At 37.0% G+C, this 24,864-nt stretch overlaps 1 protein-coding gene across 3 annotated transcripts in view; it reads left to right on the top strand.

The window, feature by feature from the left end:
- The window catches only part of TENM1 (teneurin transmembrane protein 1), a 575,853-nt gene that overhangs the window by 279,947 nt on the left and 271,042 nt on the right, over positions 1-24,864 (top strand). For 2 of the 3 annotated variants that reach the window (XM_055338410.1, XM_055338408.1), the window contains exon 6: positions 17,493-17,645. In XM_055338410.1, coding sequence (XP_055194385.1) covers positions 17,493-17,645 — 153 coding nt within the window. The remainder of the gene's footprint in view (positions 1-17,492; positions 17,646-24,864) is intronic. The other variant, XM_055338409.1, reaches the window with a different exon arrangement.

The following is a 24,864-nucleotide window of genomic DNA, read 5'->3' as shown; positions in this document are numbered from 1 at the left end:
CAAGTAGCTTGTGCCAAACTGCACAGGAGGTTAGTGGGAAAGCCATCACTCTTCAGATCCAACTTTTCAAAAAGAGCCTATGCCCTCACTTATTACACTAAATGGCATCTAAAAAAGAGCTCATATAATAAATACAGTTGTATAACTTATGAATATATTTATTATTTAATATTTTTCTACAACAGTATTTTAATGGTAACATTATCTATTATATAGGTTATAGTTACTGATTTAATCAACCCCTATTTGCTGGACATTTAAATACTTTTCAATATCTTAGTAGTATATGCAACATCATATTGAACATGGTTGTTCTCAAATCTTTTTGGATCCTTTTCTTAGTATAAATTTTTAAACATGGAGTGCTAGATCAAAATGTTTAAAAACATTTCCAACACTTTAGATATATATTACCACTTTGTCCAAACGTTTTGCAAAAATTTATACTCCTAGCAGCAGTATGCAAAGTGCTCATTTCCCTGAACCCTTGAATACTTCTGATGTCATCATTTATTAAAAAAAAAAAAAAGGAAAGAAAAAAGCCATTTTGATTGGCAAGGTTATATTTCAATGTTTTAGCTTACATTTTTAAATTACCACTAGGGTTGAACATTTTAAAATGTCAGTGCTAATTTGCATTTCTTCTTCTGTGAATTACCTATTGATGTCTTTTGCCCATGTTTCTCCTAGAGGGTTCACCTGATGTTTATTGATTTATGAAAATTTTCATATGTTAAAGATTTTAACATAAACTGCATATCTTAACAATGAATAAAGAATCAAAATTACAATTTTAAACCATGGGGAAAAGAATTAAAACTGAGAGACTGCCATATTCCCACATCTCCTGATATCCTGGCAAGACATTTCAAGAAATATTAAGAAAAATTTTAGACCTATTTTCAGGGGTTATATGAAGTTCAATAAGCTTCCCACTGTCTATGTTTTCTTTAAAGCAAAACTTGAATCTATTTCAAAGATAGAAAAGAAGGTTTTGGGCAACAAAGTGATCAGGTTTAAAACAAATGCTAAGAAGGTTGGGATGAAAACGAGAAGAGATTGTAAAATCAATATAAAATACATAGCATATATATGACTTCAGTTACATGTGATCCACTAATCCAGTAAAGTAGCATCCATATAAAAAGATGATTCCATTGATCATGTATTTTGAATTGATGGAGGGTTGTTACAGAGTTCCAGTTCTTTTCTATGCACTTACCTAAGATGGATAGGCAAAATTAGTTTCAATAATCAGTGTGTGGGCAAAGAGCAGAGTTTTCCTCTATGCAAAAGCACCTGGTTGACATAAAAATCTAACCTATAACTTTGACCTCATTAGCCCAATATTCCACCTAAATTACTTCAGTATTAAATGTAGTTGGATAGGAAAAATGGATCACATCTCCTGGTCCTGAATAAGAGAGAAGCTAGTCTCTGCATGTCCTTGGGCAAGCATTTCCTCTCTCTCTCTCTCTCTCTCTCTCTCTCTCTCTCTCTTTAAAGATTTTATTTATTTATTCATGAGAGACAGAAAGAGGTAGAGACATAGGCAGAGACATAGGCAGAAGGAGAAGTGGGCTCCCTGCAAGGAGCCTGATGGGGGACTCGATCCCAGGACCCTAGGATCTCAACCCTAGCCAAAGGCAGATGCTCAACCACTGAGCCATCCAGGTGGCCTAAGATAACCTAAGATGGCCTAAGATAACCATGTACTCTTCATCTGGTTTCTCCTATTACTAACTTCCTGCATCACCATGGCACATTTGTTACAAAGAAATCAACATTGATAATTACTATTAATTGAAATTGATACTTAATCTGCATTTTACCAGTTCTTCCTCAGTATCCTTTTTCTGTTCCAGGATCTCATCCAGGGCAGGATATTACATTCAGTGTTATGTTTCCCTAGCCTCCTCTGATATGTGACAGTTTCCTATTCTAGATGACCTTAACAGTTTTGAGTAGCACTGGTCAGCTTTTTTGCAGATTGGCTGTCCATTTGAGTTCTGCTGATATTCTCATGTTGAGACTGGGGTTATGGAAGAAGACCACAGAATTGTCATTATCATCACATCATATCAGGGATACATGCTATCGTGTGCATGCTGTCACTGATGATGTTAACCTTCGTCACTTGGCTGAGGTAGTGTTAGGTTTCTCCACTATAAAGTTACTACCTCCCTCTCTTCCAAACTATAGTAGTCTGTGGTCCCTTTGAGCTCTAACATACCATGACTTTATGATGTTCCAGACAGATCTCCTTACCTGCACAGATCATTTTACTGGAGTTGATCCATCACCAGAAATGCATATTTCACTAGGTAACTCAGCTGAAAATGTCCTTGAGACCCATTTCATACCCTGTGAAAACTCTCAGGTCTGTTTCATAAAATGAGACTCTAACCACTTTTTGCTAATCTTTGTAGAAAGTACACTCTACTTAAAGAATGATGACAACTTTACAGATCTTAAGAATGCTCTTGTTTCTGGAAACATTTTACCAAGAGAACCCAAAATCTATATATCTTCCAAACCTCAGTGATCATGATGATGGAGAAAAGGAAATGAGCAGCTTTGGGGAATGTTAGTGGGGAAAGGAGAGAAATGAATGTCTGTTCTAAATTAAGTCCAAGGTCTAGAATTAGGAAATTACATGAGGTTTTTTGCTTTCATTTTATTCTGCTATGCAGCTGTGTGAAGATGGCTGCTAAAATTCTCTTAGAGACCTCAGTCCCTCTACATTGCTCTCACTAGAAGAAGGCAAATCTTTTCTAGGGCAGGAAAGTAGAAAGTCCAATAGGCAAATGACCTGGCCTCTCTCCAGTTCCAACATGGTTTTGGAAAGGCTAGCTTGAGGGGAGACTTAGCCAGGCATAATAATAAATAATAAATAATAAATAATAAATAATAAATAATATTGTTTTAAATAATAAAACTTTAGTCATAGCATTTATTGAGCATTTATTATGTGCCAGGCATTTTTCTATGTACCTTACATGTACTGATCTACAAGGTCCTCACAAGAACCCTATGGGGAAGATACTACTATCATGCAAATCTAATGGTGAGAATACTGAGACACAGGGATTAAGTAATTTGCCCAAGGTCACTCTGCTAACTGTAGCAGAGCTGGGATTTGAAACAAGACACCTTGGCTTCGGAGTCCTTGCCCTTAACTACCCTATGATAACTGCCTCCCTTTAGATAAACTATAAGCTCCAGGAGGGCAAGGCTTGTTATAACCAAGCAGTTACTGTTGTATTCTTAGAACCTACAACAGTGTGTAATACATAGTAATTGGCAACAAATAACTATTGCATGAAAGGAAGGGAAGGCTTGAAAGATCCTGGTAATGAATCAAGCCCAAACATCAGTGACTTTTCCAGAAGCACACTGTTCTGGTGCCACCTCAGGAAACCCAGAACAAACTGGGTCATTATAATCACTCTGTTCTCTGTTTTCTCCCCAATCTTATCAAATTGGGTAAGGCAGCTATGGTTTTCTACCACTCATCTGTCTTCCATCTAAATAAGATAATAGAAATGAGAACATTTATATCTCCTGATTCCTCAGCCTCATATAAGGCCTGCTCTTCATTGCTAACTGTGAATAATCAGGTAATAGAAATTCAAGTCCTAAAAATCTCAACATCTAAAAGTTTGTAGAACAGATACCATATATCTGTGGATATCATGACTTGATGCTAAATCAGAAAAGTGAGTTTTAAAACACCAGCTACCACAAGTTGATGACATAAATCAATGAATATATTTCCATTTTTATAATTTAAATACATCCAGGGCAAATGGGTAACAGGAGAGGGCTTTCATATAGGTCTATGTCTCATTCTGTATATTCACCAGTTTTATCTGGATCTTTTAAAAGAATATGGATATTATTACGAATAGCACTCAAACCAGCCATCAATAATACTAAAGTAATAGGCAGTAATTTGGATCATAGCAAAAAGGAGAATTTGCTGAGCAGGAAATGAAGTAAAATGGAAAGAAAAAGAAAATTTTAAAGAAGAATGAAAAGGTGCTGATTCCTGGCCAAGTGGCTATTTTTGCTGCATTATTAATTAAATGGGTTTTTTTGAAAAAAATTTATCCCATCATTATGCCGCTGATTCCCCCTGACTCCACAAAGCAAATAATAATACAAAAGCAAGTACAATTTGAGTTATGGAGAGCACTTATTGGTGCTGTGACTTGAGATGAAAACACTAAATAATTGTGTCTGTCTGATAAGGAATACACAGATGGGCCCGTTATGCAACTGCAAATGGAGATCATATATTACACCTGTGATAAGATACCCAAATAGACATGTTATTTATAAATATTGCTGGAGCCTGGGAATGGAAAATATAAAATACATAGTAAATGAAAGTTTTAAGATACTATAATATAGAACTGGGATATTAAAATGATTTATTACCTTGATAGAATCTTTTCTAGCCTTGATACTGGATATAAAACTAGGACCATACTAAGGTTAAAAAGAAAAAAAATCGTATGCTGCAATACAGAATAATTCATTTCATTTAGGAAAGTAAAGGTAGGGTTTCAAGCCATGAGGCTCAACAAGAAAGGTGTCCTCGGTTCCTCTGTTTTACCACCTCAATTGAAATTGGCATTTGGCATTGAAATTCACTGTTTCACCATGGCAGACTTGGCAATATGTGTTATGTAAACCAGATCAAGGAAAACTGACTTGTTTTTGTTTTTTTTTTGTTTTTTTTTTTTTGCTTCTTTTATTTAAATTAGTGAAGTCCTTTCTTTCTAAGGAACTTTTACCCAGCCCCACCATGACAGCTTTTCAGGCTTTCAAAAATGTGTGAGAGGGACCTCAAAGCCATATTGACTCCATTCAAATTACTTTGAAAAGGAACAGTTAAGTATGTTTTATTTATGTTCATGAGGTAGTGCAAGCGCAGATAATATTTTTAGTAGAAAATGTATACGTATAACCCTCAGGGCGAAAAAAAGAGACAAAACGTGAATGAAACGGGCTGAGGCAAAAGTAAGATGCCATAAATAAACATGCATTGCTTACTTTATTTAGCTCTTGAAAAATGCTTCTCTGAAAACTAATGGTTTTCAATCTTGCATGTAATCTGGTTATTACCTGGATAAAACCAAGATCTGAAGGTAATTTATCAAAGAGCTATAGTTCACTCATATACCAATTTGATGTTTAATATAATGAAAATGGGATTTATTTTAAGGTAGAAAGGTAACCTGGTTTCTGTAATGTTAGCAGTCACAGCATTTAAGTCAAATAGCATTTATTTCTGCAGTGATGTTCCTTACTGCAGAAGCATCTAGCTTCACACGGTGTCCACTGAACTACCGGTCTGGTGAGATGGCTTCCCATAGGAGTTAACTTGAAAGCCTGAAAGTCATCAGGGGTCACCATCTGAGTAATGTACTTGGCATATTTTTCAGGAAGGGAACTGTTCAACATACAAGTCGATCTGTAGCTCTGACAAGCTTTGGAAGTAGAGTGCAAAAGCAGTAGCATTCCCAGCCTGAAGGGACATGAAGCAAGCTATGCCTGGAGGGGGGAGGGGGAGGGGATTGCTGACAGGAAAGCAAATTATCTTGAAAATATCACGTGCTTTTATCTTGGCAGGACTTGAAACTTATGACATCATCTGTTATGGGCAGGATTTTGTTTGTGAGACAGGTTTCAAACTTTCCAAATAGGTTTATTTAGTAGAATTAGAAAGTAACATCAAAAAATTCTTGCAACAACAAAAAAAAAAATTCTTGCAACAAATAGATACACCATCCTTAGCTGAATATGTGTACATTCCGATGTGCAAGATAAATTCCCTGAAAGCAAAGTTCTGCTTGCCTTACACATAGTGCGAATCCAAGGTTTGCTTGTGTATTGGATATCAAAGCCCAATTTATCTTGTTGTTAAGTGGGTTTTAACATTATCTATAAGAGAATGGGCACAAAATACCGAAAGATGCAGAATAATATGAAAGGTTTCATATGTCCTGACAATAGCAATAAAGGTGCTACAGTACATTGAACTGCCAAAAAAAAGTTCTTAAAAGCACCCAAATTGGGACCCCTGGGTGGCTCAGTGGTTGAACGTCTGCCTTTGGCTCAGGGCATGATCCTGGGGACCTGGGATCGAGTCCTACATCGGGCTCCCTGCAGACAGCCTGCTTCTCCCTCAGCCTATGTCTTTGCCTCTCTCTGTGTGTCTCTAATAAATAAATAAAATATTTTTTTAAAAAAAAGCACCCAAATTTTTCCTGTTCAGAAATTTGAGGATAATTTTTGAGACTAGTAGATTTCAAACCATGTCTTTGGAGTTTGGGGGCAACTGTTTTCTAACTCCAATCCCTTTTAATCAAGAGTTCTGTTTTATGTTTTATGTGTTTGGATTTTTTTCCTATTTAATTGCTGGATTGCTCTGCTGCTTTAAATTGTTTAGAAAGCTTTATTTTAAAATAATAGTAACACAAGAGAATGAACAAAACAATGCATCTATTCATTCAGATTTAACAAAAGGTTTGTGCATGGGGCACGTGAGTGGTGTAGTTGGTAAAGTGTCCAACTCTTGGTTTCGGCTCAGGTCATGATCTCACTATCCTGAGATCAAGCCCCGTATGTGGCTGATCAGAGTCTGCTTGACATTCTCCCTCTCCCTGTGCCCCTACTCACTACCTGCTCTCTCTCTCTCAAATAAATAATCTTTAAAAAAATTATAAAAAATAAAAAAGGTTTTTTGAGCACCTACTATTTTTTTATTATATAACAATACATGAATACATTATCATTGTAAAAGACTCTAACATTATTATGAAAATGTTAAGTTCCAGCTCCCCACTCTAAAGATCAATGGTTTGATTGATTCAGTTCTCTTTGTATGTATTTATATATGAAGAGATACATATTTTTTACTAAAATAGGATCATTGGATATACATTGTTCTGCAATGTTTTTTTATACAAATCTTAGAGCTCTTTTCATGTCAGTACGTGTAGGTCAACCGGTGGTATGCTGATAAATGTTTAACAACCAGCTCTCTGTGCAAAAAAAAAAAAAATGATTTGCAACATTTGCTGGTTCCTGGACTGTTAATAAACCCACCATGGGTGATTTCAACTACCCACATGAAGTCACTGAAGGTGGAATTAGGAAGATGTGTGCACAGTTGGCTCTTGTAAATCAGTACGCCACTGAATCTATTCTTTTTCTTTTTAGGGTTTTTATTTTGAAATAAATTGAAACTTACAGAAAAGTGGGCAGATGCAGCTCTGAATTTCTGTGTACCTGTCACTCAGCTGCCAATATTAACATCTTGCATAACCATAGTACAATTATTAAACTAAGAAATTAACATTGGTATGATGCTATTAACTCAGAGTTTAATACTGCTTTCTCCAGTTTTTCCTTTTTTCTCTGTTCTAGGATCCTATCTAGGATCCCACATTGTATTTAATTGTCATGTCTCCTTAGCTTCCTTCAATCTGACAGTCTCTTGATATCAGTCCTTTTCATTCTTACATAAGATTTCATAGTACGGGTATACCACTCTCAGAGATGTTAATATTTTTTACAATATTAACAGTCATTATATTGACAATGTTGTGTTGAATTTCCTTGTTCATGCACCTACGTGATTATTTCTTTTTTTAAAAAAAGATTTTATTTATTTGAGTAGAGAAAGAGAGAGAGAGAGAGCACACACACAAGTGGTGGTGGGGGGAGGCAGAGGGAGAGGGAGAAGCAGGCTCTCCACTGAGCAGAGAGCCCAATGTGGGGCTTGATCCCAGGATCCTGGGATCATTACCTGAGTCAAAGGCAGATGCTTAAGCTACTAAGCCACCCAGGCTTCCCTTATATATGATTATTATTTTTTTAATAAATTAATTTTTTATTGGTGTTCAATTTACCAACAGACAGAATAACACCCAGTGCTCATCCCGTCAAGTGTCCCCCTCAGTGCCTGTCACCCATTCACCCCCACCCCCCGCCCTCCTCCCCTTCCACCACCCCTAGTTCATTTCCCAGAGTTAGGAGTCTTTATGTTCTGTCTCCCTTTCTGATATCTCCCACACATTTCTTCTCCCTTCCCTTATATTCCCTTTCACTATTATTCATATTCCCCAAATGAATGAGAACATACACTGTTTGTCCTTCTCCGATTGACTTACTTCACTCAGCATAATACCCTCCAGTTGCATCCACGTTGAAGCAAATGGTGGGTATTTGTCGTTTCTAATGGCTGAGTAATATTCCACTGTATACATAAACCACATCTTTATCCATTCATCTTTCGATGGACACCGAGGCTCCTTCCACAGTTTGGCTACTGTGGACATTGCTGCTAGAAACATCGGGGTGCAAGTGTCCCGGCGTTTCATTGCATCTGAATCTTTGGGGTAAATCCCCAACAGTGCAATTGCTGGGTCGTAGGGCAGGTCTATTTTTAACTCTTTGAGGAACCTCCACACAGTTTTCCAGAGTGGCTGCACCAGTTCACATTCCCACCAACAGGGTAAGAGGGTTCCCTTTTCTCCGCATCCTCTCCAACATTTGTTGTTTCCTGCCTTGTTAATTTTCCCCATTCTCACTGCTGTGAGGTGGTATCTCATTGTGGTTTTGATTTGTATTTCCCTGATGGCCAGTGATGCAGAGCATTTTCTCATGTGCATGTTGGCCATGTCTATGTCTTCCTCTGTGAGATTTCTCTTCATGTCTTTTGCCCATTTCATGATTGGATTGTTTGTTTCTTTGGTGTTGAGTTTGTATTTATTTATTTATTTATTTATTTATTTATTTATTTATTTTTGGTGTTGAGTTTAATAAGTTCTTTATAGATTTTGGAAACTAGCCCTTTATCTGATACGTCATTTGCAAATATCTTCTCCCATTCTGTAGGTTTTCTTTTAGTTTTGTTGACTGTATCCTTTGCTGTGCAAAAGCTTCTTATCTTGATGAAGTCCCAATAGTTCATTTTTGCTTTTGTTTCTTTTGCTTTTGTGGATGTATCTTGCAAGAAGTTACTGTGGCCAAGTTCAAAAAGGGTGTTGCCTGTGTTCTCCTCTAGGATTTTGATGGAATCTTGTCTCACATTTAGATCTTTCATCCATTTTGAGTTTATCTTTGTGTATGGTGCAAGAGAGTGGTCTAGTTTCATTCTTCTGCATGTGGATGTCCAATTTTCCCAGCACCATTTATTGAAGAGACTGTCTTTCTTCCAGTGGATCGTCTTTCCTCCTTTATCAAATATTAGTTGACCATAAAGTTCAGGGTCCATTTCTGGGTTCTCTATTCTGTTCCATTGATCTATGTGTCTGTTTTTGTGCCAGTACCACACTGTCTTGATGACCACAGCTTTGTAGTACAACCTGAAATCTGGCATTGTGATGCCCCCACCTATGGTTTTCTTTTTTAAAATTCCCCTGGCTATTCGGGGTCTTTTCTGATTCCACACAAATCTTAAAATAATTTGTTCTAACTCTCTGAAGAAAGTCCATGGTATTTTGATAGGGATTGCATTAAACGTGTAAATTGCCCTGGGTAACATTGACATTTTCACAATATTAATTCCTCCAATCCATGAGCATGGAATATTTTTCCATCTCTTTGTGTCTTCCTCAATTTCTTTTAGAAGTGTTCTATAGTTTTTAGGGTATAGATCCTTTACCTCTTTGGTTAGGTTTATTCCTAGGTATCTTATGTTTTTGGGTGCAATTGTAAATAGGATTGACTCCTTAATTTCTCTTTCTTCAGTCTCATTGTTAGTGTATAGGAATGCCATTGATTTCTGGGCATTGATTTTGTATCCTGCCACGCTACCAAATTGCTGTATGAGTTCTAGCAATCTTGGGGTGGAGTCTTTTGGGTTTTCTAAGTAGAGTATCATGTCATCGGCGAAGAGGGAGAGTTTGACTTCTTCTTTGCCAATTTGAATGCCTTTAATGTCTTTTTGTTGTCTGATTTCTGAGGCTAGGACTTCCAGTACTATGTTGAATAGCAGTGGTGAGAGTGGACATCCCTGTCTTGTTCCTGATCTTAGGGGAAAGGCTCCCAGTGCTTCCCCATTGAGAATGATATTTGCTGTGGGCTTTTCGTAGATGGCTTTTAAGATGTATATGATTATTTCTTTAGTAGATTCGTGGAAGTTGAATTCCTTGGCCAAGGGACATTCCCAATTTACATTTTTACCTATATCACAAAATTGCTTTCTAAAGCTCCCTTACCACTTTATAGTCCCATCAGCAGTGTATAAGTAGAGTATTTCCTAACTACCAGGCACTGAGTTAGATACCAGGGATAGAAAAATTAAGACGTGGGCCATACGTTAATAATGATGAAGCAGACACATAGATACCTTCAATATAACATGGTAGGTCCTATGATAGGGTGCTAAAAGAGAAACATCCTATCTCTTTGTGGCATGTTCTAGATAGTAAAGATCAGCACTGGCCAATACGAATACAGAACAAACCACATATGTAATTTAAAATTTCATAGTAGCCACATTAAAAAAATTTAAAAAAAAGTTGGGATTAGTTAAAATTTTTATTTAATTGATATATAACTGAAATATTGTCATTTCAATATGTAGTCAGTATAAAAATTAGATATATTCTATTTTTTCTTTCATATTAAGTGTTCAACTACTAATGACTAACCACATTTCAAATGCTTGTGGCAAGTGGCTACAGCGTTGAACAGTACAAACCTAGGTTATTTGGCGTGTATTTCCTGCATCTACTTCTGGAACATTTCCTATGGTCTCTCTTATAAGTGAATATTTTTGCCTTTTGAAGGGGAATGGAATGAGGAAGCAGCATCAATTATAAATATTAATAGAGGCCTTCAATCTTATTTAAGAGAAAAAAAACCAACATCCTAACAGAGAATGCAGAGAAGTAACTGCAAAAAGATTCAGAGCTTTCAGCCTCAAGAAATGTGCAAGTTAAGAAGAGATTATTCTCCTAAAGTTAGCCTGCCTTGAGATCCAATATGGTTGATCCAGTTTGGCAATTGGGGACAGTGAGGTATTCCATTTGTTGCCTTTGTAATAAATTTATAATTTCAGAGCATAGCTTTTTGCAATGGGATGAACCAAGAAGTATAATAATTATCAAATGTACAGGACTCTGTTCTAAGGAATATTTGCTAGAGCATTAGGGGCTGCCATTTTTAATAAGCTGAAAAGGCATTATTCCTGGACTATGTGAATAGGCATACACATTCTGTCCAGCCATTGAATTTCAGTGAAGTATTATATGGGACTGGTACTCCTGGAGAGATCTAGATTGTCTCCATCCCAGATCTGGGATGTCCCCCTACTCATTGAGGATGTCTGTTTTTATATATGTCTTTAGGAGAAACAGCTTTGACTTTGCATCAGGAGTACTTATATAAGACGTATTAGAACTAGCATTGCTCTTTTGGAGGTGTATGTTCCAGTATGTGTGATTTAGTTTTGTTACTTTTGTTCACTTGTAATGTTTATTAATGACCAGTTTGTGAAGTTGGTTAGAGCACAGAGACAGCAGAATCATGGGTACAGTCCTTCACTTTAAAAGTTTTCCTACCACTCGTCTTCCTCAGTGAGCTTCACTCCTACTGGGCCCTTAGTGTTCCTCACACATTACACACAAAACTTAAGAGTTTTGTGTAATTGCTGTTCCTTCCTCCTGAAAGGCTGTTCAATTAAATATTCATATGGCTTCACTTCATTCAAAACTGGGTTCAAATATTACCTCCTCCGAGAAGCCTTCCCTGACCAGTCTTACTTACTTTTTTCTTCATAGCACTTATAACTACATGACATTATTTCATTTATTTGCTTCTTTGTTTCCACACAGCTACATTATATTAATTATATCATATATTTATTCATTGCCTGCATGTCTTAACCAACCACCCTTTCATATGAGTTCTGGGAAAGTAGAGATTATTCACTGCTGTAAACTTAGAAAAACAGTTCCTGGCACAAGTAGACATGCAAAAAATATTTGTTGAATCAAGCTATGAATATAATTTAATACTGCCAGTGTGTTCATTACTAGTTATACCCTTAATTCTAGCAGTTGGCTTATAATGTTTATACTTGGATTTTGGGATTTGCCTCAAAACTGGCCGAAAATATGTGGCATAGATCTGGATGGGCATCCTCTAGAAGCTCAGGATTCTGTATCTTCATCTTGCATCCAAGGTTGATATGCAATCAGTGTGTCCTGGTGAGGCTATATTGGTTGTTTATATCCCATTCCATATTGGTCAGCCAGTACCTCTGGTGTCCTGACTGTTAAATATTTTTGTTACCTTTGTCTGTCTTCCCAATGTTCCCAATGTGCCCAGCATATACTTTGTAGATATTTGTTGAATGAATTAATAACATCCCCATAGGAAGTACCACCATATCTTTCTAGTATTGGTATGTCCCAAAGGCCAACATAATTTTATCTATTGGTCTTAGTACAAACAAAATATTACTTATTTCTAACAGAACTCAAAGACTGGACTTAGTTACCTTAGTCTACCCTCCACATACTTTCTGACTTCCTTTCTCAAATCAGCATATGGAAGTTCAGTTTCGAGGAGAAAAAAAGACCAAGTAGCCTTGCTTTGGTACCCATAACCTGTAGCAAGTAAATTAACTTGCATTATGTATTCATACAAATATATATCACAAAATGATTATTGCCTGGAAAAGACAAAGTAAATTCAAAAAATGATAAAGCTTCACTACCCTCAAAGGATATTCTACTAAATGTGCCCACACCTCTTTGTCTGTCTTGATTGGTTGGAAGTAGTCCATTTCACTTGATGGTGAAAAATTAATCCTTGCCTTATTATTTTGAAGTGATTCTCAGCACAAGCATTTTCTCTGTCATTTTTGAGTGTCCTCAAGACATGGATTTAACTTAAAGTATATAAACTATCCTCCTTGATCTTCAAAATCAAAACTACTATGCCTTTTGTCCCTTATGGCCAATCTAATTTCACAACAGTAACTGAACCAAGGGAATCCAACACATTTTCAATATGGCTTTTAACATCCGTCATATTCACATTATTTGGGGAACAGAGTAGACAAAATTTTCTTTAAAAACTAATAAACCCCTTTAATTGGAGTATGTTAAACCAACCATACTTTATGTCTTTTGCCATACTGTACCTTACTCAGAATAATGATCATTTGAGTTTCAGTGGTTTCCAATAATTGCAAGAGAAATTCATCAGGCAGTACTGGCCTTAATCCAAAGAAAAGGGTAGAAACCAATTAAATGCTTAAAAGTTTTAAGGATAAATTAGGAGGTAGGTGTTAGAAATCTCTAGCTCCAACTAAAAGTGGATGAATGATTTTTAAATAGGCTATCTGGCTAGCTTTCCTGTTCTCGGTTGCTAATCCATATACTATATATGAGTATTAGACATACAAATTAGCCCCTTTCACTCTGCCTAAGGAACATAAAGGAAAATGTTAGATGGATTATGAACAGAACCACGTTTTTTTTCCTTTCGGTAAGATTTGGTTGATGTTTAAAATTGCAATGAGAAAACAGATAAAAGGATTTCCCCAGAACCTGTCCTAGTTATTGTTTTCTTCCAACATTATCTGCCCTCGGTCACCTCATTTACTCTCAGTGTCAGCTGTTGCCTCTGTGCTTCCATGATTCCACAGTCTGGTTCTAGCCTTTATACTTCACCAGAACTTCAAACCTCCAAAACTCCTATGTTGAACACGACTATCTGGATAGCCCATTGGTGTGTGGAACCCAGCACCTCCAAAGGTGAACTAATTATATTTCTCCCATCACCCCATCCTGCCCCAAACCAACTAGTCATTCAACAAACACATCTGCCGCACCAGTTATCTGTAGCTAGTGCTGGCTAAGTGCAGAATCCCTTAACTCTGTTAATCCTTGCACTGTGCTTTCAGGTACTCAGGCTCAAAACCTAAACCTTAGAGTTCTCCTTTTCCCTAATTTTTTTCTATTCTTGCCCCAGCACACTTACATGTGTGCATGCAGGTACTCACACACGCACACAGACACACACACACACACACACACACACACACACACACACACAACTAGTTGGCAAACCCTGAGAAGATATTTATGCAATTTCTCCTTAAGGAATTGCCTTCTTTGCATTCCCACTGCCACTGCCCTAATTGAGACGCTCATTATTTCTCACCTAGATTATTGCAGTGCCATCCCAATTTGTGTTCTTGCCAACTCTTTGGGCCTCCAATTCATCGTTCTCCACACTAGTATTGGATTTATCTTTCCGCAAAGGGTGCTCTGATGATATCATTTCTTTACCTAGAAATCGTCAGTGCTCCCCATTGCTATCAAATTAATCTTCCTAAAGAAAACTGATCATAACACTCATTTGCTCAGAAAATAGCAATGCCTCCCTGCTGCCTAATAAATTGAATTCAAATATGTAAGTGTGGCATTCAACATTCTCCACAATATGGTCCTAATCCTCCCTTTGAGCCCTAACTTCCACTACCATCTATACATAATTATACTCGGGCCAACCCCAGCCACTTCCTTTGCCCCAAATACATGCTGTGCTTTTCAACTTCGTGTTTTATTAAGCCTGCCCCCTCACTCTACCCATTGCTGTCACCTGTCAAAACCCTACACATTTTTCGAGGTACATCTCTAATCCTATTTCATTAAAGCATCCCTGATCAGCCAAGCCAATTTTAATGTTGTTCCTTTAAACCACTTCTTTTTTTAAGTTTTTATTTTAATTCCAGGTAGTTAATGTACAGTGTAGTATTAGTTTCAGGTGTGCAATATTGTGATTCAATACTTCCACACAACACCTGGTGATTATCACAAGTGCCCTCCTTAATCTCCATCACCTATTTGACCCACACCCCTTACCTCCTCTCTGGTAGTCATCAGTTTGTTCTCTGTGCTTAAGAGTCTGTTTCTTGGTTTGCCTCCCTCTCATCCTTTCCCTTTGCTCATTTGTTCTTTTTCTTAAATTCCACATATGAGTGAAATCATGATATTTGTTTCTCTGACCGACTTATTTTGTTTAGCATTATACTCTCTAGCTCCATCCATGTCTTGGCAAATGCGAGATTTAATTCTTTTTATGACTGAGTAGTATTCCATCATATCTATATCACATCTCCTTTATCCATTCATCAGTTGATGGACATGGGCTATTTCCATGATTTGGCTGTTGTGAATAATGTAAATAATTTAAACATGGGATTGCATGTATCCCTTTGAATTAGTGTTTTTGTATTTTGGGGGTAAATACTCAGTATGCAATTGCTAGATTGTAGGGTTCTATTTTTAACTTGTTGAGGAAACTCCATACTGTCTTCCAGAGTGGCTGCCCCAGTTTGCATTCCCACCAGCAGTTTGGAGGGTTTCCCTTTCTCCACATCCTCTCCAACATTTGTTGTTTCTTATGTTGTTGATTTTAGCCATTCTGACAGGTGTTAGGTGATATTTTATTCCTGGGTTGCAAGGGTGGTTCAACATTTACAAATTTGTAAATTGATTAATTTATCAACATGATATACCACATTAGTAAAAGGATAAGAACCATATGACCATGTCAATAGATGCAGAAAAAGCATCTGACAAAGTACAACATCCATTCTTGATAAAAGCCCTCAACAATGTAGGTTTAGAGGAAGCATACCTCAACATAGTAAAGGCCATATATGGAAACCCACAGGTAATATCATCCTCAGTGAGGAAAAACAGCTTTTCCTCTACAATCAGGACCCAGACCCGGATTCCATTCTCACCACTGTTATTTAACATAGTACTGAAAGTCCTAGCCACAACCATCAGAAAATAAATCACTTCTTTTATTTTTATTTTTTAATTTATGATAGTCACAGAGAGAGAGAGAGAGAGGCAGAGACACAGGCAGAGGGAGAAGCAGGCTCCATGCATCGGGAGCCCGACGTGGGATTCGATCCCGGGTCTCCAGGATCACGCCCTGGGCCAAAGGCAGGCGCCAAACTGCTGCGCCACCCAGGGATCCCCACTTCTTTTATTTTTAAAAATAATTTGTAAAGGGCAGTCCCGGTGGCTTAGTGGTTTAGTGCCGCCTTTGGCCCTGGGAGTGATCCTAGAGACCCAGAATCGGGTCCCACATCGGGCTCCCTGCAAGGAGCCTGCTTGTGTCTCTGCCTCTCTCTCTCTCTCTCTTCTCTCTCTCTCTCTCTCTCTCTCTGTGTGTGTGTGTGTGTCTCCATGAATAAATAGATAAAATCGTTAAAAAATAATAATCTGTAAGGATTATTTTATTTGAAATGAGAGACTAAACCATTTTTTTAAAAAAAAACAAAAATTCCTTTTCCCCCAGTTGGCAAACATTGCCCATGTTCATTATAAAAAGAATGGACCATACATAAATCCTAAAGAAGAAAATTAAAACCCTTCATAAGCCCTCATGTTGTGAAGAAGCTGCTACATATCGTCCCAACCCTTTCTCTCTCCAGACATCAACACATCTATACACACACATTATAGATCATGCTATTCATACTGTTTAGTAGCCTGATGTTTTTCATTTGATGCATCATAGTTATTCCCATGCCAGTTCATAGTCTTCTGTAACATTATTTAATAGCAATGTAATCTTGTATTATTTATATCATCAGTTATTTCATTAATCTCCTTTTGATGAATATTTAGATTGATCATAACTTTCTACTAGTTTTTAAATGTTACAATGGATAGCCTTGTAGCTTGTACACATTCATAATTAATTCATAAAAATGGAATTGTGGGCTAAAAGGGTAAGCCAAATTTTAAGGTTTTTTGATAAGTGGTGCCACATTACCCTCCACAAAGATGATTTTTTTTAAATACTCTCATGAAGGGTATATGAGTGCCCATTTTCCTGCACTCTGATCAACCCAGATATTTTTTAATCCTCTGAAAGCAATTGAACCTGTATCATGTCAATTACTCTGCATTATATTATAGTTATTTTATACTTGTATGATTTCCAAATCCTACCCTAATGGGCATCTTTATTTTAACATCTGTAGCGGCTGTCATAGGACCTTACACACACACGAGGCACTCAGGAAGTGTTGGCTGCATTGAATTGAATCAGACAAAACCATAGCAAAGGCCTCCTGTGTTCTCGCCATAGTCTGTCCACCATTACTCTGCAGTTTCCATATACAAAGTGGAGTTCCACAGCTAAGGGAAATGGGAAAGGGCTGACAGTGTTGAGGAGCAGCATCTAATCCCATTGCGGTTGCTTCCTTAATGCCCCAACAGCTATCACTGGGATAGCTATAGCCTCAACATTTTAACAATGGCTCCTTAGAAAAGTAACTACATGTATGATGTAGGTATAAACTCTAAGCTGCTTGGCCTAACTAAAAGAAAACTGGTCATGGCATTTGTAGGTGAAAAGGAACAGCTGGTTTAGAGACCTTCTCAGCAAGTCTGGAATAAGTTCATGTATGGCTTGTTTTCTTGCAGCAGTACATTTGTTCGGCCTGACTTGGCAGTTGCAACCAGTTGAAGGACAGCTCTATGAAAATGGAGTTAGCAAAGGGAACAGAGGGACCGAATCCATGGATACTACTTACTCTCCAATTGGAGGAAAAGTTTCCGATAAATCAGAGAAAAAAGGTACAGTGATCAAAATGATTGATTTATTGATTATTGATTACTTTTCTTCTAATTTGGTCATTAGAACCAAAGCTGGGATGGTTTCACTTCACATTAGATTTCATGATCACTCAAAAGAAGTACTCTACGTGGACAGAATAAATACATGTAAATGTCTTATGAAAGCAAATTTTCCTTTCTCTAGTGCCTTGAGTATAAACCAATTAAACTTTTCAAATATGTAGGCAATTTTGAAAATAGATAAATATTTACAGGATGGAGGTTTCAATACAATGGAAATTGCATTTCGCATATAACTACCCTGAAGCAACATGGGATTTTGATTAAGTTCTCTGTGTCCAAGCCCAGCATTTATATATAACATTTTACAAAGGGTATATGGAAATTTTTTCTGTTTATAATAAGAAAAAGCCTTTTATGCTTAATATAAGGGTGAATGTTTATGTCAAAGTGGGGAAACATGAATTTTTTTCTAGTTGGGAAACATGAATTCTTCCCAGTTGGAGAAAAGGAGAAAATACTTTGAGTACTGAATTGTTCAATTTAACCAACATAAGCTTGAACTTCCTGACTTATTTACAATAAATGTCACAGTACCAGCACTCCCAACATCTTATTCACATTGAATGATCTTAGTCTCGATATACAGGTATTGAAAATAGCTGAAAGTTTGTATTATTATTTCTCTTGAAATAGAATTCAGCACACAATGTAAAATTTCAGGATGTCAATTCCAAAAGCAGAAATTGAAAACACAATATAGAGCCAGTAAAGTCCTAAATATTTTTAGGAGATCACATAAAAACAGATGAATGAATGAATGACCCAAACCTTGCCCTCAAGAAACTTACAATTTTATAAGGGTGATAAGACAGTCTTATTTTGGCTGATTAGTTGCCAAAACAAGCTATTTTGTTTTGTAGTTGTTTGAATTACTAATCTTTACTTGTGTTTTAAGTTTCTTTGCGGGGTTATTGGTAGGGTTTGCTGTTTTGTTTTTGTTTGATTTTGAAGATGTAATTCTATTTTGGACTATGCTTCAGTAAAAATTCATGCTTAGGTTTCAGGAAAACATTATGATTTGTCCTAGTTTTTTGGTTCACAATGCAGTTTGCTTTACGTCCTCGTTTAGAAATACTGTCTCTAGCCTTGGCTGACCTTTCCCAGCAATTCCATTGTTGCTGCTGAGAGGGGCGGAGGGTCAGAAATAACAGAGAGAAGGGTCTACGTGCACTTGGACATGGGCTTTTTCTCTCTTACCTTCTTTCCTACTCTTTGATTCCTTTATTTCTGTAAGTACAAGAGCCACCATTTGGTGCCTAGGGGTTTCTTGCCATTCACACTGGAAAATCCTGAATTATCTGTTTGAGGAAAATGAAGCATGCTAGACAGAAGGTGATCACATAGTCATCACCAGAGCATATTCATTTGTTTACTCTTATTCAGATATCTGTAATTCCCTTCCACAAAGCCACAAAGTACAGTTGACCCTTGAACAACACGGGTTTGAATTGCACAGGTCCTCTTCTCTACAGACTTTTTCCAATAAATACAGCACAGGACTGTAAATGTATTTTCTCTTCTTTATGATTTTCTTAACATTTCTTTTCTCTAGCTTACTTTATTGTACGAATCTAGTATATATTACATGTAACATACAAAATATGTATTAATCCACTGTTTATGTTATTGATAAGGCTTCTGGCTAACAGTAGTCTATTAGTAGTTAAATTTGGGGGGAGTCACAAGTTATACAAGGATTTTTGACAGTATGGGGTTGAGAGGGAGGGGATCAGCACACCTAATTCCATCGTTGTTCAAGGGTTAGTAGTAGTTTGATGATGATGACTGAAAGTTATTGCATAATTAGCCATGTGCCAAGAATTGCTCCAGACACTTAATGTGTCTTATATTATGAAGGTAACATTATGGACCTCATTTTCCAAATAAGAAAACAGAGGCACAGAGAGTTTAAGCAATTTGCCCAAGGCCACAGAGCTAGAAACTGGTGGTCTGATTTTGGAGCCTTGTCTCTACACTGTACTGAAATCTACACATGAAAGATATATGAAAACCACAAAAGACACTTTACACAATGATAGCAAAGCACCAGGGTCTATTTGTGATAGATTTTAGAAAAATTCTAGACAGCTATCTTTTCGTGTGTTATAACAAGTTTCATAAATGAAAAAAATGTTTTTAAGTTTCTGCTCAATTATAACAACAAACAGGCCAAACCAAGTTCAATTTCAATTTAATACTTTATTAAGAAAAATCATTCAGGGCTGGTGCCATATATACCAAGTTGTTATCTTAGACTGACTTTTTATGTCAGTCAGAACAAAACCCTAACTGTAACTGCACATCATAGTTCTGCTGTATTAGGTCTTTATTGCATATCACTCACCAAGTAAAAACATAGTTCCTGTTTTATAATGCCATGTGTACACTAAACCAAATGTTGCAGAAGATGTAATATACCTAGAAGGATATTTTCAACTGGTCAGCTGTATCCTTTTATGATTTTCTGGACATCACATACCCCATAAATACAGTTGTAGAAGCTTGTCTTAATGATGCTGTATGCATTAAAATATAAAACTAAAAACCAGATAATCCTTTTTACATTATTTTCCTCACTCTCCTAGAGGATTGGGCAATGTAGCACTGTGGTTAAGAGCCTGGACTCTGGAGTCAGACAGATCTGGCTTTGAATACTGTGTCATTTCCTGACTCTCCAACCTCAGGCAATGAATTGATATAGCCCTGCTGAAGTAATATCCTTATCTGCAACAGGGAGATGATAATAATAGTACCTGTCTCATAAGCTGGTTGTAAGGAACAAGTGAGATAATGGTTGTAAAGCACAATGCCAGGCACGTTGTTTAATTTAGCAGTAATTTTAATTGGACCAAATTGTTGGAAAATTACCTTGAGAGGGTACATCCCATTAGTTTAGTGACATCCCAGTAGGTACTGTAGATCCTGCTCTTGAACTATCAGCTTTTCCACAAATGATGGCCTCCTTGGAATTTAGATATTTTCTCTTTTTAAAGTTTGATCTCTCTTTCCTTAACAATTCAATATCTATTATTTTGTAATTATCATCTTTATCATCTAAGTGATGGATAAATAGAACGGCACTGTAAAAAAAAATCAATTTCTACTGGCATTGGTTCCCCATTAACAGTAGTTATATATATCTGCTTCTCCTTAGGAGATTAAAGAACTTTCTCACCACTTAGTTTTCCAAATGAAAGAAAACAGAATATTTGATTATAGACATTTCATATGCTAACATTTTATTTTTGAAACTTATTTGAATAATTTGAATTTAATTTCGAAAAGAAGACATAAGTCACAATCACATATTGGAACCTACCAGGAAAACCAGCTGTCGGTTGTTCGATAAACATTTATAGAATTGAAGGCATTATAGTAAAACATCCCCTACTACCTTAGAGGATTACAGACTACTCATAACTCTTTCTCTTAACTAATAAACATTATGTAACGACTACTTTAAACAGAGCAGGCAGTAGAAAAAAGTAAAAGACTTAGTCACAGGCCTGAGTCATGTCACATACATAAATTGAACTAAAAACAATTACGGTGTAATTTATCAACTAACATGGAATGTTAAAATCTTGAACATTATCAAATCCAATGTCTTTTTTTAAAGATGAAGAAATGGGGATCCAGAAGGGTCAAAAACACACAGAAAGATCTGAACTAGAACAGAGGCATTTGATTCCAACTCTTCTGTTCCCTCATCTATTACTGAAATAATATAACACAAACTAAACATATAAATTGCTCAAGAGATTTTCTAAGGAAGTATCAAAGCCAAAGACTGAATAGGTAGGAAAATTGATTCTATTCAGGCTATTGCAATATAGAAAGCATTGCAGATTGGAAGATCAGGGTGTCTGAGCAAAGTGGATTTTGTCTTAGACTTTTATAGGAGGAGTGGATAAGAAATACGTGGAATGATTTACAGTTGGGATTGTTTTGTACTCCTGGGAAGTCTCAGTCAGTCAACTAAGCAGGAAATGTTTCTGTCCGTGTCTAGCTGGTTGAAGGGAAACAAATAGTTGTAATGTCAGATAATTATTTATGAGACCAAGAAGAGGCCATTGGAGGGTCTATATCTGGGCTTACAGCAGGTTCCAGCAAAAGGGGAAAGGTACATGTTTGGCCTCGTTACAGGTCAACAAAGGAGTCTTCTACAGTTCTTACGGGAGCCAGGAGAAAGGGTGGGCAGAGAGCCATATCTAATAATCATATGAAAACAGGTTTTTAATGGGGTTATTTTTGGTTTTTCGTCTGCTTTGCAATAAGCCATTTTCTAAAACATAAAAGAATGAGAGGGTTTTGAAAAGCAAAAGGTTGGGAGGATTTCTTAACCAGCAGTTGTCCAGGAACATAGGGCTCAGGTCAAGTCCAACATTGTCATTGGTTATCTGAATGAGGAAGTTTATCGGTTAGTTGACGGGACTGAATTCCTGCAGGGTGGATGCCAAAATAGAGCACGGGAACAAAAAGGGTGGGTGGAGAGACAGAGCTAATGGATACTCAAGTCAGCCTTTTTCTCCTTTATAATTTGGCAAAAGTCTGGCCTTGGGGGAAAGTAGCATTTCTCTTAAATTCATTCTACAAGGTCTGTCCCCACAAAGTTGTTGAAGGGGGGAAAATATATTTTCTAGTTCAATGTCTGCTGAATATATGACCATAGAAACAACATATAGCTGATTGATATGACACAGCTCACAGTCTGTCGTGAAGATGCTTTAGCCCAGACCAAGCAATGACTAGAGCTTCACCTCTCTGGCCTCCTGTTTCTTATCTGAAAAAAAAAAAAAAAAGGCAGTTGGCTTTGTAAGGGTTGAAAAATAATTTTTCCTCTAACCTTCTAGGTTCTTAGCCGAGGCCCCCACCCACCCCTGCTGTAATAAAAATAAATAAATAACAGGAAGGAGAAAAACAAACAAGTTTAATAACATATGCCCCCCCACATACACAGGAGAGACCCAGGAAAGCTGAGTAACTCCTGGAATGGCCCAAGCCACCTCCTTAAATACCCTCTCTGGCTAAAGACAAGATGTTGGGAGTGTGGAGAGCCAGTCATGGGTGGCTGTCAGGCAAAGCACTGTGAGCTGGAGTATGGTTGGTAGGCAGATTTAAGTCCTCTCCTTCTCCATTGCTAAGAGTTTCTAGAGATCTAGACACCTCTTTTTCCTGGTACAGAGAGGGAGACACCCTTAGGGATGGCGAGTTCCCTGAGAGATGTAAATGTCCCCTTACAAAAGGGGAACTTCTGCATAGTTGTTCTATGTCTGCTGTTTCTTCAAGATGATCCTTATGTCGAAGAATAATATTGTGGGGTGGCAAATTCTGCTCTCCTTCAGCTTTAAAACTTTTGGGAGAGTGGAGGAGGAATAGTGGGCAGTGAAACACATTTTGCAAATTAAATCTTACCCAGAAAGCACAAATAAAAAACAGATAAAAGCCACCACTCTGCAGGTAAAATGGAAAGAGGGTCAGATTCCTGGCACACTTCGCCCTGCCTTCCCCCTTGCCTTTCTTTGCTTTCCATTTTCCTCCCAGCTGTTAAAGCTTTGACAAATAAGGGGTGATGCTCAGTGGGACTGGCTTATCTCTGAGGTCCCCTCCAGCTGTGCACATTATGAGTCAGTGGATTTTAATTCCGCAGTTAAGGAAGAACAATTAGCCACTCCAAATAAAAGTGGACCTATTTTTGCAAAAGGTGTGTATGCTCCTGGAAAATGGTTGAAATGTATGTCTGAAAAATTTGTAAGCCACTTTGCCATTTAAATTACTGCAGAGGATTCTGTTATAATTCAAATAATTAATTCCCAGTTTTCTGCCTTATAAGTTTGGATTTTTGACATGTATGTAACAATAACAGCCTACACTTAGAGAGCATTTACAATTTCAAAATACTTTAATGTCTTTTATCCACATAACAGTTTTATGCTGTAGCAGCTATTGTTACCCTTGTTTTACACTTGAAAAGGAAAACACAAGAAGGTTAAGAGACTTAAAAAAAAAAAAAAGGTTAGGAGACTTGACTTGCATAACAGGCACAGCTGAAATGAGGATCCAGACTTTCCTTACTGTCAGCTCAATACCCTTCTTTGAGCCTTTTCTTTCTTCTTTTTAAACTTCTTTTCTCAAGGCCAGTTGTTTAAGTAACAGCTGTCTTGATTAAAAATCTGAATGCATATGGTCAAATGTATATCTTTTCTCTAAGAGTACTTTGCAAATCTTGCATTTCCTTCCAAAGATCTAGGTTTAGCAAGACTCTCCCTCCTCCTTGAAGCAGAACACACACATTTTGGCAATTGAAAGTTAACAGCCTAAATGTACCTTTCATGACCTCCTTTCATTGTAAACCTAGCTGGAAGGTGTGTGTGTGTGTGTGTGTGTGTGTGTGTGTGTGTGTGTGTGCGCGCGCGCACACTGCTTTTTTTTTTTTTTTTTTTTTGGCCATGTTGTTGTTGGGGTGTTTTGTTTTGTTTTGTTTTGTTTTACCTGCTTCATATTTATATTGAAGGCAATTTACTTAGTGACAATTGTGGACTTTAAATGAAAGCCTGAATTCCAGATTTACTTATACTTTCACTGATATTTATTTCACAGACCTGGCCAGTAGGTAGATTCATTTTGTGGTGGTAATCATTGTGCATTCATTCAGATAGAACACAGTCCTGCAGTATAATTCTGTGGCTTTTCAATATCGGTTCATAGGACATGTGGATATGAAAATGCACTCAACTGCCCTTTGAGTCAACCCATAGTTTCAGTATCTTTTACTTAAAGAATATTAGAACCCAGGACATGGTAGTAGGATTGGGAATAATTCATATAAGCACAACAAACCACATAAATAAAATAGTAGTAATGCACTAACAAAGACAACAATGTTGGGAGCGTAACATTATTATTTTTAAAGATTGATGGCAAATTACAGTAAATGTTTCCTATAATGCTGTATAGATGTTTCTCTAATACAAGGTTTCAGGGGGCCCCACTAGAGTGCTGCAGCTTGTTTTCTACTATATTAAATCACTTTATCAATATACTTCAGTTTTAACAAAGGCTTTTCTAAAGCATACTGGAGACCTGACTTCTAAAACAGATTTATGGAAAGGGTTCACCATGCTAAAAGGCAAACTTATTTATGGTATAAAAAATT

Source organism: Nyctereutes procyonoides, unplaced genomic scaffold, assembly GCF_905146905.1.
Source record: "Nyctereutes procyonoides isolate TBG_1078 unplaced genomic scaffold, NYPRO_anot_genome, whole genome shotgun sequence".
Classification (NCBI taxonomy): Eukaryota; Metazoa; Chordata; class Mammalia; order Carnivora; family Canidae; genus Nyctereutes; species Nyctereutes procyonoides.
This window is presented reverse-complemented; position numbering and strand designations above follow the sequence as displayed.